Source organism: Falco naumanni, chromosome 6 (assembly GCF_017639655.2).
Source record: "Falco naumanni isolate bFalNau1 chromosome 6, bFalNau1.pat, whole genome shotgun sequence".
NCBI lineage: Eukaryota > Metazoa > Chordata > Aves > Falconiformes > Falconidae > Falco > Falco naumanni.
Genome location: NC_054059.1, coordinates 78,162,398 through 78,180,710, shown reverse-complemented (window position 1 = coordinate 78,180,710; position 18,313 = coordinate 78,162,398). Strand labels below are relative to the sequence as shown.

Sequence of the window (18,313 nt, the reverse complement as noted above, 5' to 3'; positions counted from 1 at the left end):
CAAAGTCATAGACATGTTAGCTTGTCCTTTGTTTTTTTTACAGGTGTTTAAATATTTGTATATGCAATATGTATGTTTGGCTTTGTATTTTGAAACTGGTACGTAGTTCTGCTTCCCTTGCACATGGTCTGAGCTGCATGTGAATGGCATACACGGCTCAGTTCCAGCTTTAAGAACATACCCTCATGGTGCTGCTTCTTTCAGAAAAGAAGAGCATAACTTTCTAGTTGACTGTAAGTGTAATTCAGAAATATTTTTCAAGGTATAGCATTGAATACAGCAGTACTTCTGAAATCAGCTTAAATTTTTTTCAGTACATAAGGTTGTACATACTTTATTGACAAATTGCAAGAAACTAGTGTTTTCAAATGATCTCATCTGTGACAGTGGTTTGTATGAAATAGTTCCGTGCTGCATTCAAATCACGCTTGGAAATACTCAACTCTTTGTTTTTGTCTTATACAAAATTAGCTTTGGGGGATTACATTGTTTACATATGTTAAGAATACTGAAGTATTTCTTTCAGGGCAACCATTAATTTATTGCTATAAGTAAATGCTCTGTTGATTGGCATTGTAGGCAGAAGCCTGTCATTGATTTTATGCTCATGTGAGAACTTCTTCTAGAAGTATTACATTTCAGGAGAATTAATTTTAGTCAGTAATGACCCAGTGACTGACTGTAGCTTTGACCTGCTGAATTCACAGGGTTGCAGATAGAGGAATTCTGCAGGGATGGCAAATTTGGCTCTTGCCAGTGGTCTGGTAATTACTAGTGAAAGAGGCTGAGATAGCTGCATGGATGGCACGACCCAAGTAATACAGGTAGTGTGACACATGCAGGGAGTGCAAAGCAGAGAAACTTCAGTGCCTGCTCACCGTAAGGCATGGGTCCTGGGGAGTTTATTAGCGGCACCGCATGGTAATAATTGGCTCTGTTCAGCTTTTTGAACACCCCTGTAGTTTTGGTCTAAGGCTGTGAAGTAGAAAGTCTGTCTGGCTCTGCACTTGGCCAGTCCAGGTTACAAGTGTTACTGGCTGAAATTCTGCACTGCCTGAGAGCAGTTTTTGCTTCTGCATCTTAAGCTGCTCCAGACCAGCGGTCCCTGTGGTACTGAGGCTGCTTGTAGGCAGCTGCCATAGCCAGATGTATCTGTAGCCAGTGCATGGTTAGTATGCAGGCTGGGTGATGCTGTGATTCTGCTTTCCAACAACAGCCTGAAGACTTGTTTTTCCTCATTGGAGTAGGTTGTATTTCTTTTGTGGAAGAGCTGTTGCACAAAGTAAGAGTGTGGTGAAGTGTTCTCATTTTGCCCTAAGTAAACTGCACAGAGTTAGCTCAGGTAAGAAATGGAGCTGTCTTATGTAGTTCATCTTGCAATAAAAATAAGTTTGGATTTTGTCATGCCCTCACTCAGTATTTAAAAAGGGAAGATACATTTTCAGGTGACTGGAGGAGGGCAGGTCATTTTTCTGTCTGCATTCAGAATTAATTTTAAGAATAATTACTCTCTAAAAAACTGTCATTAAAAATACCCAAGTTTTAGCAATTCCAGGAGGGGCTAAGAAAGGCACTGATGCATTTCCTGGGGATTCCTGTCTACAAAAAGATTGGCACCTGAAGATACAGTATACTGGTGTTATTTGAAAAAGCCCTTATTACCTCCCTTGCCATTCCCTCCATTTCCACTGATAGAGGAAGTACTATTTCCTCAAACAGCGAATACATTTTGTCACCTTTTGATCCTTGTTAATTTTGGAGATAATGTCTTCTTTCTTCTTTGAACAAACAGTTAGCTAAAGAACAGCATATCCAATCTGAGAATTATACAATCTTCAACATCCTGAGTAATGGAGAGATCGAGTGCAGCAACTCTTTGGAAGATGAATGTGATATGGAAATTCCTGGACAGGCACTTATCTACCGTCCTGCTCGTCAGCATATTTATTCTGTCTTGTTGGAGTCTGGAAAAGGTAAGGATTAAACTACTTACACCATTATACAAGCATACTTTCAATTTTGAAATAGGAAATCTTGAATTAATTGTTTCAGTGGCTTCACTGGTGTGGTCTTTAGGAGAGAAACTGGGCAGCTGAAGTGTACTTAATCAGAAAATGTGCAGTGAAATTGTAGTTTTTCTACATTTTAATTTCAGTGCTTTTAAAGAGGTTTTTAAAAACAGGTATTTTCTTGTTAAATGGGAATTTGTGGAAGTTCATGATCAAAAGACTGATCAAAGCAATGACATTTAGAAGATTTTAAATGTTTGAGAGGATATGAAACCTTACATTGCTTTGATGAGCATGGCTCCTAATGAATTAGTGAGTTGTAATATACTCCCACAAAACAGTAACGCAGTGTTACTATTTTACCTTCTATTGATTTTAAGTCTGCAATTTTAAGAACAGTGGATAGTTACTGTAGTAATACAAATGCAAGTGGTCATGCCACTGATTATTAGTTCTTTCATCAAAGTGCAAGAAAATATGATTCCTTTATCCAGTGGTATAAACAGATACTGTAGCAGGTATACATATATCTGTTTTTAGTCTCCTGGTTTAAGACAGGGAATTCGTTATTCACATCCTTGGACAATCTTTGTGTTCTTAAGACTTCCATTAATGTTATCTTTAGAGTGTCTTTTAGACAGTTATTTGAAAAATTAAAATGTACTGAACTTTTATTCTCTTCAATACATTGATTTCACCTTGGTAATCACTTTACATTTTACTGATGATAATACACCACCATCAAAGCTAATCTTCAACGTATGTGCTTAGAAAGGCACAGAAAGGTAATTAAGTACCTGACTTCCTTCAGTAGCTAGAGGCTGAAGTTGTGCCATAATAGGGAAAAAGTAGGAAAAACTGAATCAGAGTTTACATAGTCACTTGGAGAGAGTAACAAAAATCTCAGCGGTAGTCATGCACATCTGTCATTTTTCATTTTTCAGCCTACTGCCTCTAAATTCTGTAGACAATTATAACTTGGTTGGGTTTTGTTTATTCTTCTAACCAGCAGGATATTCATTGTTGTCTTCTGAAACAACCAGACCAAAACTTCTAATTAACAATTGTTTCTGTGAGATGGCAGGGTAGTAGGCAGATTTGCATTTGTGTTACAGTGTTTGTAGTACTCTGATGAAGATTAGAATTGAAATACAGAAACATTAATTTAGAATATTATTGAAAATGAAATTTGAACATGAAAGAAGTCAAGAATTCTTCTAAGAAAGTGATTTTAGAAAAAAACATAGATAACATATTATTTCTTCCCAGTTAATACTTCAAATTACGGAGATAATTTTCTAAAGTAAATCAGTGTACCCTCAATCCTTAACCCTTCCAGAAAGGTAGGAAGAGTGTGTATGCATGGACACCCCTATTAAATCTGCATTTTTAGTGCATGTATCTACCTCTAAAACTGCTTTAACCATGCCACTTCCTAGTAGTTCATGGGTTGGATTTTTATTCCAGTGGATAGTTGCTTCTAAGGTGAAAGTGTAGCTCAGTAATCAGAGTCTGTATGGGAATTCATAAGGCAATGTAAGCATTATTTTATATGAATTTGCTGCTAGACCTACGAGGAAGTTTTGTTTATTACAAAGTAACTACAATCCTATGCTGGTTTTCCTCAGATGAGGTCAAGTTGACTGTTTTTTCTGATTTGATGAGGGGTAGGATGGGAAGAAGTAACCTACACTGTATGTAGGTTATAATCGTATGTAGAATTACTTTGGTTTGGCATTAAAAATCAGTTTATTGGAAGGAGGTAACCAATTAAATTAGTACACGTGGAGTCTACTGCCATTACGCTACAGTCCCTGATGTAGCTCATTTGAAGCTAACTTGGCTAACTCTACACAATGTTCCACTTTGCAGCACAGATGTATGTGTTAGTGATCCTTTTTTTTTTATTCCTTAAGATCCCTCAATTACAAAATCCCTGTGTTGGAAACTAACCTCTTTGCAGTTTGCACATCTGCTTATTTATTGTTAAATAGGGATAGCAAAGCAGCCAACATTTAGTAAAAGCAGTGGTTACAGTTTTAGTAAGAACAGATTAAAAATAATGTTAACTGTTTCCTTTATCCTGAAAGAAGGAACTGTTAGTTTTGAATGTCTAGGTTGAGATTTCCAAGGCTCCTTAAGAGACCCAAGAATGCATAGGAGCTGGATGTTGTCATATCTTTTGAAATCACCCACCTAGACCGTGCCACTTTGCCTGAAGCCACAATATGATAAGCATTTCTTTTGCTGTCACTGCCAGTTTAAGTAATTTTCTTGCACAGCCACTCATTTCAGTCCCTGCACAACCTCTCAGTTGTGCTGGTGCAGCTGTTGGTGCAGCTGTGTGGTGTCCTAGTTTGAGAAACTGAAAACAGTCCCTCTCTCCCTTCCCTCACTTTCTTGCAGTCAGGTAACTAATCTGGTTCTGTTTCCCCATCTGACTCTGTGCAGCCACAAACTGCTGTGGTGAAACAGCCCGAGAGAATGGCAGGGAGTGGGAATGAGCAAATCAGTGGTAGCCTGTAAAAGTTAGCAGTGCTGCTCAAAGAATTACTCGTGTAGCTATGCCTTTGTCATAGTTTGGTATATGGTAAGCATGCGCGTACCTTTACTCATAGAGATGTTGCTAGAATCACAGTTTTATTTTTGACCCTACAAAAATAAATAGGGGTTGATGGTGATCCTAATAACATGGCATTGGTTGCCTGTGTATTTTAAAAATATCTTTAAAATTAATTGAGCTTTTTCTGATCATTACGTGGAATATTGCATATAGTGATACATAAATTGTCAACTTCTAGCATCTTTCATAGAAAAACAGTACGATTGGGAAAAGTCAAGGATGGGAAAATAACAGTAAGTAGTGCTCTTTGGTAGGGCAGCCAAGCTCTTGTGTGTGCAAAGAGTTCAGAACAAAGCCAGCAGGTTTTGGCACTAGTGCAGTCCATGGAAATACCTGCACCTGCGTAACTGTTGCCAATTAGGAGGTTATGTAACGTAGCCTAAGCCTGTGGCCAGCTCCTGGAAGTCCTGGAATCACTCCCAGTTCAAACATCAGCAGGCCAGACTGATCCTCACTGTGATACTGTCAAAAACAGTCTGTTAGAAGAATTTTTGCCGGTTATCACCAGTGACCACTCAGGAGGGGTGGCATCGTTGCAGGTGTAAGAGAGCACATATAACAGCATTTCCAGCTGTCTTGTGTTTTGGTGTTTTGCACATAGTTGAAGTTTTCCTTAGGCTGTCTAAGCAGTGCTTCCACAGGTTGTTCAGAATCTATTTAAACAAAGGAACGGCTGTTTTTTGAATTTCAGTGGTGATATTCTGTAAGTACAGTGTGGGGAAAAAAGTTTTAAAAATTACTGGTTTTTTCCAGAGATATTTCCATGCAGGGAGGGTTGGCATTTGGTAATCATGTCTCCATTTTGTTCTTGCTATGTTAATGTGCTGTTGATTTGCAGGACCTTGCTTTCAGCTTGTATTTATTTGGCTACTTACAGGGACAGTAATATACTTTTGTAACTAATGGAACTAATGGACTATAATAGTGAAAAGCACGCAGCAGATGTGGTACTGTTCCCTGAGGTTTCCTATTGACTTCTCTTTTTACTGTGCTTGAGGTCAATGGGTGATGTAAAAATAGTATTTTACTGGCATGTGGAATTGAGAGACATTTTGATAAGTTGTTCTGTGACTTGTGGAACTCATAAAGAGTGACTCTCCTCACCAGCTTCCCCTCAGCAAAGCTTTTATATTTCCATTCCTCTTCCTAGACTTCTCTTAGCCTCTCCCCGTGTCCTTCACAACTCCTTCTGGCAATATATGAGTTGCTAAGTTTGTTCCCTATTGCCTTCTGCTCTCCCCAAATCCTGTCTACCTTCTTACTCACCTCTGGCTCTTTTATAGCTACTTGTGTATTGATTTGCCATCCAGTGTGTTCACATACATGAGGTAACTTGACTTTCCTGCCTTTGTTTCAGTTGGTGCTTTAACAGGATCCCTCAGCTGAGTCACCAGTTTCACAAAATGTTTAGGATTTTAATAAATTTGAAGTCTTTTCTCCTCTGTCAGATTTAGTTGAAACAGAGCAGTGCATCCATGAATTAATTGCAAGACAGATGTCCTAATTGTATTAGGCTTGCTTCATTAAGAAGCCAGGCTAAAATCTGGGAGGCTGGGTAAGCTGAACAGATTGAATAAATCAGAGTAATTTACATAATAAATCTTAAAACAGAATGCTAAAACGTCAGAATGTTTCTGAAAGTGACTTTGGGTTATTAAATTGGAGGGGTCTGTTCATGAGGTAGCGTTATTGTAGGCAATGATTTGTAATCAAGATGTGAGACTATTCAGGAGTATGCACATGACTGGTGTGTGCAATCTAAGGCTTTGTTTTTCCCCAGTGTAGGCATTTTTTCATTTTATTCTTAGTGTCATCAGGTTTTGATCAGTGAAGCATGGCAAGCCTGGTGTAATGCTGTCCCTTGTTGGTCCAGATGTTGGTCCTTCGGTCCTTCACCTTTATTGGGAGTTTGTGTTGCAGGTCCGTGGGTAAGGAGGGAAGAAGCAGGGCTGTAAAACAGATTTTGTTGTGTTCTTTTCCCTCCTTCTTATCCCTGGCACTAGAACTCCATCTGAGGAATTTCTGCCCTTGCACCATAGCACGCTATTTGTTCATTCATGCTAACAGTCTTTTGCATTGTTGAGCTGTGAACAGGATCAGGAGATGAATGTGAACAAACTTTTTGGGGTGGTAGAGTGGAGTGTTGGAGAGATTTGTTTAGTTTGTTTTAAGCTAGGTGAAGTTTTTGATTACGGCTCGTAGTGTGGTGTCAGAAATACTTGTGCAGTAAAGTGCAGGCTGATTGGAATTGATAAAAGGCAGGAATTTTTAAAACCAGTGGCTTCAGCACTGGGTGAGAGCTGGAAGGAATTAGAGATGCAGTTTTGTGAATCTGGAAAGGGACAAGCAAAGGGGGGCAGGGGGAAGAAAGCTTTGAGATTTGCCTGGAAAAGATTTGAAAATACTATTCCAAGTGCCTAGGACTAGCTAAATCTGTTTAATTTGTGCTCTTTACCAGACTACAGAGAGTGGAAATTTAGGGTTACCATAAGCAAAATCTGGACAGAATTCAGAAGCATCATTTATAACAATGATAATGATTGTAGGGGTTTTTTTATGAAGACTTGCATTGGAATGATTGGATATTTGATAGACTGCATTTCAAAAATTCTTAAATGCCTGAGGTTTTTTCTGCGTTTTGTTTTGTTTTTTAAAGCTTCAAGTAGATGCCCAATTTCAGTAGTGGAATTTTTAATTTAAGAGGCACCCTACTCTTTACTGGGGGGCAGGGCAGAATTGAGGTTAGGGGGTGGGAAGCCACTTGAGCTATTATGCATAAACAGTCCCTTTATACTAGATAAAAGGTCTGGAACAATGGGCTGTAAAAGCTCTGCATCTGACAGTGGGATGACTCCATTGCTGTCAGCTTTCAAATAGCCATCAAGGCCTCCTTATAAAGATTTTGTCTCAAACCCTGACACAGGAAATGTCAGGGCAAGTTGGGAGGAGAATCATATTAAGGACTGCCTGCATATGTGGCAGTGTGACAGCCTTGAGAGACTGAGGTGTCCCATATAGGTCCCTAAGCTGTGCCAGATACCTCCACAGCTTCCTGAACTGCCTTGGAATGGGAAGGCCTAAAACTGGCTGAAAGCCATTTTACAATGCCTTCCACAGACTCTTGTACTTACCTTTTTGGCTGCAGTTCCCAACTCCAAACTTGTGTTTATAGTATGTAATTCAAACTCTCTTCCTTTATTCTGGTGATTTGGTATAAAGATACCAATGCTAATTTTCCTTGGTTTGTTTTTGAAGAAGCTGAGCAAACAAGTCATTATGAAGTGCCTTCTATTACTTTACAATCCTGATCGCCACTGCTTCCAGCTTCTACACTAGTGTCAATACTTGCATTTGACTTAATGATCCAATCCTATGTTTTTTAGGTGGACCCTATCCTTTGGTAAAAGAGTGGTTTGTCTATTTTGGAAATCCTCTCCAGCAGCCAGAGCTGATACAACCTGTACAACCTTCTATTCCAGGTAAAATAAAAATGTGTTTTAAGTCTGAACGGAAATAATGACATCACTAAAATCAGGTTAGACAATCCATCATTACATGTTTGATATGGAATCCAAAATTACTGTGGAGAACAAGGAGCTAAAGTAGAAATGTTGCATGCCTGTAATTGCTTTTAATTACCCTGTGTAATTGTAATAGGATTCAGCTTTGACCTACATGTTATTGCTATCACAGAATCATGAAACCATTTAGGTTGGAAAAGACCTTTGAGATCATCAAGTCCATCCATTAACCCAGGACTGCCAAGTGCATCAATAAACCATGTTGCTAAGTGCTGCATCTACGTATATTTTAAATACCTGCAAGGATGGTGATTCCACCACCTCCCTGGGCAGCCTGTTCCAATGCTTGACCTCCCTTTCAGTGAAGAAATTTTCCCAATATCCAATCTAAACCTCCCCTGGTCCAAATTGAGGCCGTTTCCTCTTGTCCTATTTCTTATTATCCAGGAGAAGAGACCAACCCCCTGCCTACAATCCCCTCTCAGGCAGCTGTAGAGAGCGATCAGGTCCCCCCTGAGCCTCCTCTTCCCCAGGCTGAACCCCCCCAGGTCCCTCAGCCGCTCCTCATCAGCCCTGTGCCCCAGCCCCTGCCCCAGCCCCCTGCCCGGCTCTGGACACGCTCCAGCCCCTCCACGTCCCCCTGCAGTGAGGGGCCCAAAGCTGAACACAGGGGTCCAGGGGCGGCCTCACCGGTGCCCAGCACAGGGGGAGAATGTGTCTATGTGCTAATTCAAACGTCACTTCTAAAATGCAAACAATTTCTTAAAGGTTTTAAATGTGGCTCTGAGGTCAGGATAAGTGGTGTGTAGGGCCTTATTAAAATTCTTCTGTTAAGCTGTTAGAGAGTGTGTTAACAAGGCTGGCGGAGAATATAAAAAAAGAGTACTTTTTAAATCACCTGTGAAAACCCAAAAAGAGAATCCAGCTTTCAATTAAAAAATAATTAGGCGCTCTGTTTCTGTGAAGCTCTTTCTATGGTCTTAAGTATCAAGTGTTTTGTGTGTTTTTATCTTCTTTCCTTTGGTAAAGGACACATTCATAAACACTCTTAGTGAAATTAGTGTTAGGAGGAATGTGTTACATTTATGAGGAAGTATCATACCCGTTAGTGAAAAGATTGGTCACTGTATATGTCACTAAATTGTGTCATGCAATAAAAGTTTAGGATAGGAAGTAAAAGTACTGATTCAATCTTGTTATTTCAGAGGGAAAATTACTCTGATTGTTCATTTCTCCATGCTATTGTAGTCATAACCCCTCTATGTTTACTCTCACAACTTGCTCTCTCTGTCTAGTCATCTGCTATCCTATGGACCAGGAGCTCAGAGGGGTTTTTTTGTCTTTAAATTAAATTAATTAGTTCCATTGATATACAATATCATTGCCATGTTCTTCAGAAAAATTATCTACTCAACTTTTTGAGAGTAATTACCAGTGCTTCTTCCCTCTGTACCCAGAGGTTTCTGTAGTAGTCCTCGCTCTGATCTGGTCTAAATCCAGATCCAGAAGCAGTTGAAATGCATTCACTTTTTTTTTTTTTTTTTTAATCTTTGTTGGTTAGATATTGCTTTAGAACCTGCTTGGTTTTACTCTTCTAAGGTTATAGTAAATTTTCTTTTAAGGTATCCTAAGATTATACATTTATCTTCATATTTGAAACTCGTATGTTTGATGTGAGTCTTCTCATTCAAGGATAAAGGTAAAACAGTTGCTCTTTAGATGTTAGCCTCTTCAAAATCCTTTTGAAGGGAACTGTTTGGAAAGAGATGAGTTATACAGAAAAAGCACAAACAAGGTTTCATTTGATATACAGTGGTTTCACTGTCCAGTACCCTGATATGATATTAAGAGAGTGATTATCTAATTGACTTGATAATAGCATAAAATTGCTGCAAAATTTTCCAAATGGATATGAATATGCAGGATAAAAATTGAATGGTCTGTCCTGTACAGCTGTTTTATTTCAGCATAAAATGGTCTGGGAACATGCAATTGTAAAACAAGCAAACAAAATTCAACCAAGTATAGACCATACTTATGTAGTTACATTTCAGTTTAATGATAAATATACTGTATTTATTGTTATGAAATTTTCCTTCCCAAATAGTACAGTACCTTTCTCCCTTTCTGGAGAGGAATCCCCTTAATCTCACGTTCGCTGGTTGCACTGCGCTGCAAACATGCTACACATAGAACCCACCTTCATGTTGACAGTAAACAAGATTTGAAATCACTGTGTTTGCTTGTTTTTAGTAACCACATAAGAGGAGTTTATAAAAACAGGGTCTTCTCAGCCATAATCTTTACTAACCCAGTAATGAAAGGCTGCTCAAGCAGACTATTAAAAAAGGGGAGGAGGACTTCTAGTGTTTATTTTTAGTGCTCTGTTGTCATTCCTTCAGCGAACAAATATTTTTCTAAAATTTTTGCAGTCCATATTTGTATGCCTTACATTCGCTCATGCATCTTTTATTTTCCACAGCATGACTTTCAAATTCACCAAATAAGGTTCTCAACAGCACATCACATTTTTCAGACAGGGATCATATTTAGAGCTAAATTTAAAGAAGTTGTTATAGGAAGTTAGAGTTCAAAGCTGTCAGTCAAGATCAGGTTACTCAAAACCAGAAAAAACCTTACCAGAAATTATCTGAAAAATCACAGGTGCAATTAATCTGGGAAGGTTCTTTGTTTTATGTTTTTTGGAAAACAATTACTTTAGAAGTATACTGAGAATATATGGGAAATCATGACTCTAAATTTGATTTAGATTAAAAAGTCTGTAGAAATAATATTTGATATAAACTTTGAACTGTAATTCCCATAACCATAGATATTTTAAATTTCGCATTGATTTTTTTTTTAAAAAAAGTAGAATTCCCACTGATTTTGTGCATGTGCAAATAACAGCAGAACTGTCTTGCATCTGAAAAGCTTGCAGGTGATAGATTGAATGTTAGCTCTTTTTTTAAAATGAAATATTAAATCCTGAAGTCTGGAAGATGATAGCTTAATATGTTTTTAAAATATAGTGCGTACTATGTATATTTTTCTTGAGAGACAGTCTTCTGAATAAGCATCTGCATTTGCTCGTATTCTCTGTCTCTTTCTCCCTTCTGGAATGTTTCTTTTCAGTTGAATGAATGTGATCATGATGTTTCCCACACACTGACAGAGCAGCACTTAAACTGATAAAAAATGTCTCTGAGAAATTAATTTTGTTAGAAGACCTGTGATCCAAGAAAGTACTTTTTAACATCCATATCTTGTGAACATAGTGGATCTATTTGATATGTGTGCAATTTATATGGAACAGAGGAAGTTTTAAAGTCTTTACTGGAAATTTATCGATTCTGCTTTTTATTTTATTTCTTCCGAAAATGCGTAGGATATTGTAGCTTCATATCACAGGAGTTTGGATGTGCTTTCAGTATTCTAATCATTGCATCTTACAGGAATATGTCACAAATACGCTTACGTTCAAAATGCTGTCTCTGGAATGCTTCTTTAATGGTCAGATTTAACTGGCATTTGGGTTTATGGCATCTTTAAAATTGGCCACAGTTATTGACAAGTTAATGTTGAGTGTTCCTAGCAAGTACATTGTTATAAACTTATTTTCATTGCTCAGTATTTACATGGGCATGTAAAGCGATTAAATGTTAAAGTTCTGTTACTGGTGTTATAAAATGAAGTTTCAATAGTCACTACTTCAAATGTGCATTAACAGTTAATATTATACATTTATGCCTATATACACAGTGATGGCGTGTTTTAAGTTAGTATGAATGTGAGGATCACCTTTGTATAAGCCTTGAGTTCAACGATACAGTATTAATGCATTCCACAACTTTTGCATGTATCACATATTCATAAATCAGTTATTGAAGTTCAAACAAGTGAAATAAATATTTATGCATTCCCTTGAAGTGCTCTTGATTATCGTGATGCTTGGTATATGACAGTGTCTTTGAATGTGTGACTGTAAGGGAAAAAGGAAAAAAAAATTAATCAATGCTTTTTCGCTTAACTTGTTGGTTGTCCATTTTGTATTTAGGCAAGAAGTATCTCTTGACCTCTGTGGAGGTCTTTGTGACTCTCTTCTTGGCGTTCCCAAGGATTACAGTTTACTAATCTGTATATGTACTGAATATGACTTTCACGCAGTTTTGTGCAAGTTGAGAATAGCCATAAGTATATGCAGTGTTTGAATATCTCTAATTCATATGAACTTAGGGCTCCTACAACCCCAGTAGGACAGATAATTTTCTAATGACTAATCTTTACTGTAAAGATGTATCAATAATATATACCTAAGTATGTTTTGTTCTGTTTCCCTTTTGTTACTCACTTTTGGGTTTTTTTTAGGTTAATTTACTAAATATTTAGATGTGTTCAGAAAGTAACATATTGCTCCTCCCTCCCTATGTAAGTGAATTCTCTCTTTCAGGAACATTTTCTAATTGCTGTGAAGTATGTAGTGAGAATGTAACTAGAGCAGAGAGCAGTTGTGGGGGTCTATTGTATATGAATCTTAGGTCTATCGTTGACTGCACACATGATGAGAGAGTCATTACACTTCAGTGTATTTGTTTCTTTGTTTTACTTATCTTTCATTTAAGGGTTAATGTAATGGATCGCTGTTGGTATTACATGAAATTTAATTACTGGTATCAGAGATCCTTTCAGAAAAATAATGCTTTAGGTTGGTACGTTCCAAAAAGAAAGAGCGTCAAGTTTTCCTTCCCAGAGTAAATAACTCATAATTCATCAGTACCTCTTTTTCCCAGACACAAGTAGATGTTGATTCTCAAAGTGTAAGAAACTGTTTATGGAACAGATGTCTTGAATTTTTTGTTGAGCTCTCTCAATATAGATATGTAATCTTGATTATTGATGTAGTTCATGGGTTTACTCTGGAGAAGGATTTCTATAATTAGGTATCCCTGGATGCAATTCATTAAAAAAAAACCCTGCACAAATGGAAAGAGTACTTTTAACTAATTCTTGGTGTATCTCTTCATGTGCAGCTGACTGGGAACCTTCTGGAAAGCAGAAACCATCAAAACTGTTTGAGTTTACCCATGCAAAAATTGTCTCAGACATTAAAGTTTCTTAGGCTTGGTAGAAGAGCTGTCTTTGTTTTGTTTTATGCATGTTATATTTGCTTTTCTTCCTGGAACTTAGACTCTGCTGTTCTGTTTTGGTTTTGTTTTGTTTTTGTTTTTTTTCTTAAGGCAGCAATTACCAGTATCAAAACCAGCAATCTGAGTCATGCTGTCTGTACTGGCCCACTCACTCCCAGTATTTGTGTTATTGCTAACCTGCATTTCTAACACTGATCAAGCAACTGGTATTTTTTTCTTAATATATATATTTCCCTACAATCGTGATGGTAGATCTTTACATGGTTAAAACTTTTGATGGGAGAGTTAGTCTTAAAAATAGTAAAAAAAAAAAATCCATCAGGGAGATGAAGAAAGAAAATACTAACTTCTCTTCTAGTTTCCCTCTTTGCAAAGAATTAGTACCATTTGGTTAATGGGCTTTCTTGGCTAAATAAACATCCTCTGTGTAGATTTCAGCACCTTGTCACTTTAACTATTTATTATCACCCAAGTGTTCCTAACTGGACTACAGCTGCTGCATGTCACACAAAAAAGGAAAAGGTGTTACCAAATGTAGCTTAATTAGTCCACATTTAAAATTCACACCTCGTTTTAGTTAACTACAGAAGCAGCAGTACTTTTGGGGAGGATTCTGGCATTAATTGGAATTCTTAGGCTTAACTAGTTAGCTGTTCTGTTATTTCATGTGCATTAGTGTTTATTCTGATAACAGATTAAATGTAATTTAAATGGGGAGCAAATCTGACATTAGTTCACACGTGTCACAAGTTGGAAGATAGCAAAATGGGGTAAATATCAAGGATTTAGAGGCCAGGGTGAATGATGCTATAGAAAGACGGGAAAAATACATTATACACAACTAATGACAATTCTTTTGTGTGTGGTTGCAACAGTGTTTCATACAGTAGCCTAGGGAGTGCAAAATACCAGATAGATTTGGGTTTTGTTCCCAGACTGGAACCTACTGCGGAGGAGATACACCAGCACAGTGTGTTTTGGAGGATGTGTATTGGACAGCAAATGGTGTAGGTGACCCATTTGTTCATTAGAACAGGTGATTATAGAGGCAATGCAAGAATCCTTCAAGGACCTCTGATACACTAGCTCTAGGAGAGAGAGAAGAAACAGATGTGGTTGTTTTCTGCTGAATCACTATTTTTTGATGAAGCTAACCTTGTTTAATGCTGTGGATCCCCAAGGGAAAGGACACACTTGTAGGCAAACTTTGTTCTTGCAAAGGGTAAAAGCCTGCTGTCTATATTGTTACAACAGTTGAATTCAGTCCACTCTGCTTAAACATGCCTGGATTCAATACAATTTGTTTAAATTACAGGCCTTAAATTTTTTTGTTGTTTTTTTTTTTTCAAATGCCAAGTTTTGTCAAATACATTTTAATTTCAACTCTGTGGTCTTTGCAAGTGCCCAGAGCAGATCAGTTGTTTCCTTTCAGATTGTAATGAGGTAGGCATGTTTTATCTTGTTGCTGCCAAGATAAAATAATGGATTTCTTTTGTAGGTGGAACACCTAATTTGAAAACACTGTGGTTTGCCAAAGGACCTGACGTGGAAAAACAACGGTATAGTACATTTCTGGCATGCTTTCACCTTCAGGACAGGATGGAAGATCTCCAAGCTCTAGAAGCACCTGTTGCAGCATTCTGCTGCTTGCTGACCTATCTTATGATGCAGGTAAACTGGGACAGTTGCTTTTTCTTCAGCTGTCAGCCCCGATAGATGTGATTGACTAATAAACTGTTCCTTGCTAGCCTGTGCTGGATTTTTCTCTTAATCTTTACTGTAGGCATAGTTGATCAAATATAATAGTACTGCATTACAGTATTTTTAATTGCTCCATTTAACATGCATCATCTTGTTCAAGAAACACTTGGGTTTTTTAGTGGTTAGTCATAAGTCTCACATGCCCATGACAAATCCCCTTGGGCCGTTTAACAGAGAGAGTATAAACTGAGGGATTTCCTCTGCTTTTTGGGACCTGTTTGCAACTTAATGCTTCTCTTTTTGTGTTTCCTTTGTGTCATGAGAAGACGACATTCCCTCAGGTGACTATGCAGACTGTGTAATCAGGCATTATAAATATTTAGTCAGCTTTCACTACTTTTTTACACCATCTTGTCAGTCTACTCAGTTTTAAGCTAGAATTGAAGACATGGCTCTTCTCATTAAATTCTGAGTAATAGGGGATCATTAGCTAGCAGTTCTGTTATAATTTCAAACATTTGGCAGCAGCAGACTACCTTAATTGTAATAAAAAGGAACACCAGATTAAATACAATATTGCTTCATTATTTACATTTCTCTTAGGTATTTAATATATTGTCTGTACTTGCTACCTTTCAAATGCTGATCTCACAAGCAGATTTTCCTCTCTGAGGATGAGAAAATTGTAATGCCTTTATCTAATCTGATAAGCAGTAGTGCACTTTTACTTACACTGAACTGCAGTTTGTCTTCTGTTTTGCTTTTTTTGGACTTCACTTTCCTCAATAACAGATTTATACTGGTGTGTGATACGTGAAAACAAGTTCCTCCTGACTTTTGCTTTCTTTTTCCTTCATACGTGTTTGATCAAACTTAGATGATGCGTGGAGGAAGTACACATGGGAATTATGCAAATGATCCGTATAGCTTTTTTTTTCTTATTTTTGTATAGCAGAATATAAATGGAAAGTTTTTGGAAGATGAAACTCATTAAACATCAATTCATGTCGTGTTGTTTCAATTCAGCAAGATACATATGTACTTAGCTTTTAACATACCTTAAGTGTTTTTGATATTTGCATATGAAGTTACAGTTTCTCTTTATCTATTTTCATGCTATCATTTAATTATTGTGCTTTCCTTTCATAGAATGATTACTAGATTATTTGAGAAGGGTTTCTTTAGTGGGACTAAGAAGAAGAGTAATGGGACAGAACACCTACAGAAATGTGGATTTACTGAGCCTTGATCACAGCACATTAATAAAACTGGAAAAAAAATGCTTTTAGTGATATGGTTTCAGAACTTATTATCCAAAGGCTAATGTTCAAAACAGATGTGAAAACAGTTTTGCAGCTCATGTTTTCAACAAGAATAATAGCAGAGACATCACACAAAGGGCTTAGTTTGATGGATGGTTTTTCATCACAGTGCCAGTTTTTCAACACCTGTCCGCTTTTCCTGATTCTCTTCTGCCCTCTGAGTTGCACTGATACCATCTAACCTGTGAGCCAGACTAGAGCATTGATTTGGATTAAAATGTTTTTCACTGCTGAGCTATTTCAAACTTTGGTTGGTTCTCTGATATTGTCCATTTGGGTTTTTGGGGTGTTTGAGAGGAAAACATTAGAGCAAGAGTGTCAGCAGCCATGCTTTGAGCTGGCCTTCCTGCTTCCATTTGTTTTATAGCTGAGAAAACAATGCTTGTCTAACTGTGGCCCAATACTTGTCTTTACACTTCAGTCTTACATTTGTATTAGAGAGGGAAGATGGATTGTTACCCCAAAGGTGATTTAACTGGAGCAATTGTAGGTTGCCTTGAAGCAGGCTAACGTAATTTCCTTCAGCTCATATGAGGGAGAAATGAACTTCTTAAAAATTTCATTGCTTATCATTTAATCTAACCTAAAACTTAGGTGTTTGCAGGAATCACATACTGACCAACCCATCGGGCTTCCTCAGATTTTATATACAAGTATTTTATGAAAACTTCAGATGCTTTTTTTTTTTAAGTCAGGAAAAAAAAAATCCAACAAGCAAATCTTAACTATGTAAAGAAAGTAATCTTTTTGGTGAGTGTACTTTTAAAATGTCCTTCACATTAAGAAAAAGTAGTGAAAAAATTACAAAATAATAGGTTTTTCTTTAAACTTGGGGAAAGGAGTGAATGAGTTCAAATATCAAACTCCAAAGAAACAGGACATTTATCTTTCAAGCTTTTACAGTTTTGGAAGAAATCTGACCATGGAAGCATGATAACTCACCAAGTTCGGTTACTGAATAAAATATTTCTTTAAAGAAGTGTTTTAATATGCACAAGCATTTTGGCTGATCTGCTCTGTTAGCAGTGTTTTCATGCTGTTGTACTTGCAAGCAATATTTGACTTAACTTTTCCTAGGACAAAATTGTGCAAGTATTAAGAATTGTCTAAGTCACTTCTGTTACTGCAGCGTATGAAATGTGCAGGTTTAGCAAACCTCTCTTATTGTGATCTACACAAAGGTGACACCTGACTTGAAATACAGGGTAAAGTAGGGCCATTATCAGATTTTAGCAGCCAGGTGGAGTTAATGAATACCAAGGAGCATTTTGAAAGCTTAAAACTGTTCTGATATCCCTCACATTCTTGTGCTTTGTGCAAGTCTTAACAGCATCAGAGAGGGGAAAGTATTTTACAGTGGGACAAGCAGCAAGGCCTGGTTTAAAAAAAAAATTCTCAGTAGAGGTTGAATAATTTTTGTTTTGAGGAAGAAATAATGGGTTGCTCCTCCTAAGCAAGTGAATGAAGTAATTATAGACAGTTTCTTAGTGTTTGGGGTTTTTTTTATTTTATTTTTCTATTGATTTACATCAATACCCTTTTGTTAGTTTTCCTCCCCTTCATTTTTTCTGTCACTTTTTGATTTTTAATAGCCATAGTAAAAACTCTTTAACAGATTCAAATGGGGTGTACACAATATCCCCCCAAAATCACACTGTTAAAAGAAAGGCAATGCAGAGTTTTAGGCAGCCTTTTAACTGTACTGTAAGCCCACAATGCATATTTCCACACTTTGCTAGAGGAACCTTCCCTCAGGTTCCAATTCATAAAGAATTGTAAAGCTTTATGGATCTCACTTAGAGCCCTCTTCATAGCCTCAGCATTTGTAACGGGTATTTGGTCTTGGTGTACGTGTATAATCAATAATGTACTTACAAGAGGAAGCAAGTGATCCGAAATGGACTGGTTCTGTAAGGGAATCAGCCCAGCTGGTCTGGAGGTACTGTCTTTTTCCTGAGGTGACCATGTGCCTTTATAGAATCTCAGAATA

At 37.4% G+C, this 18,313-nt stretch overlaps 1 protein-coding gene across 1 annotated transcript in view; it reads left to right on the top strand.

Moving 5' to 3' along the window:
- Positions 1-18,313, top strand: part of FAM120B (family with sequence similarity 120B) — a 56,943-nt gene that overhangs the window by 5,768 nt on the left and 32,862 nt on the right. The window contains exons 3-5 of the mRNA XM_040599007.1: positions 1,793-1,973; positions 8,016-8,111; positions 14,799-14,971. Of these exons, the coding sequence (XP_040454941.1) occupies positions 1,793-1,973; positions 8,016-8,111; positions 14,799-14,971 (450 nt within the window). The remainder of the gene's footprint in view (positions 1-1,792; positions 1,974-8,015; positions 8,112-14,798; positions 14,972-18,313) is intronic.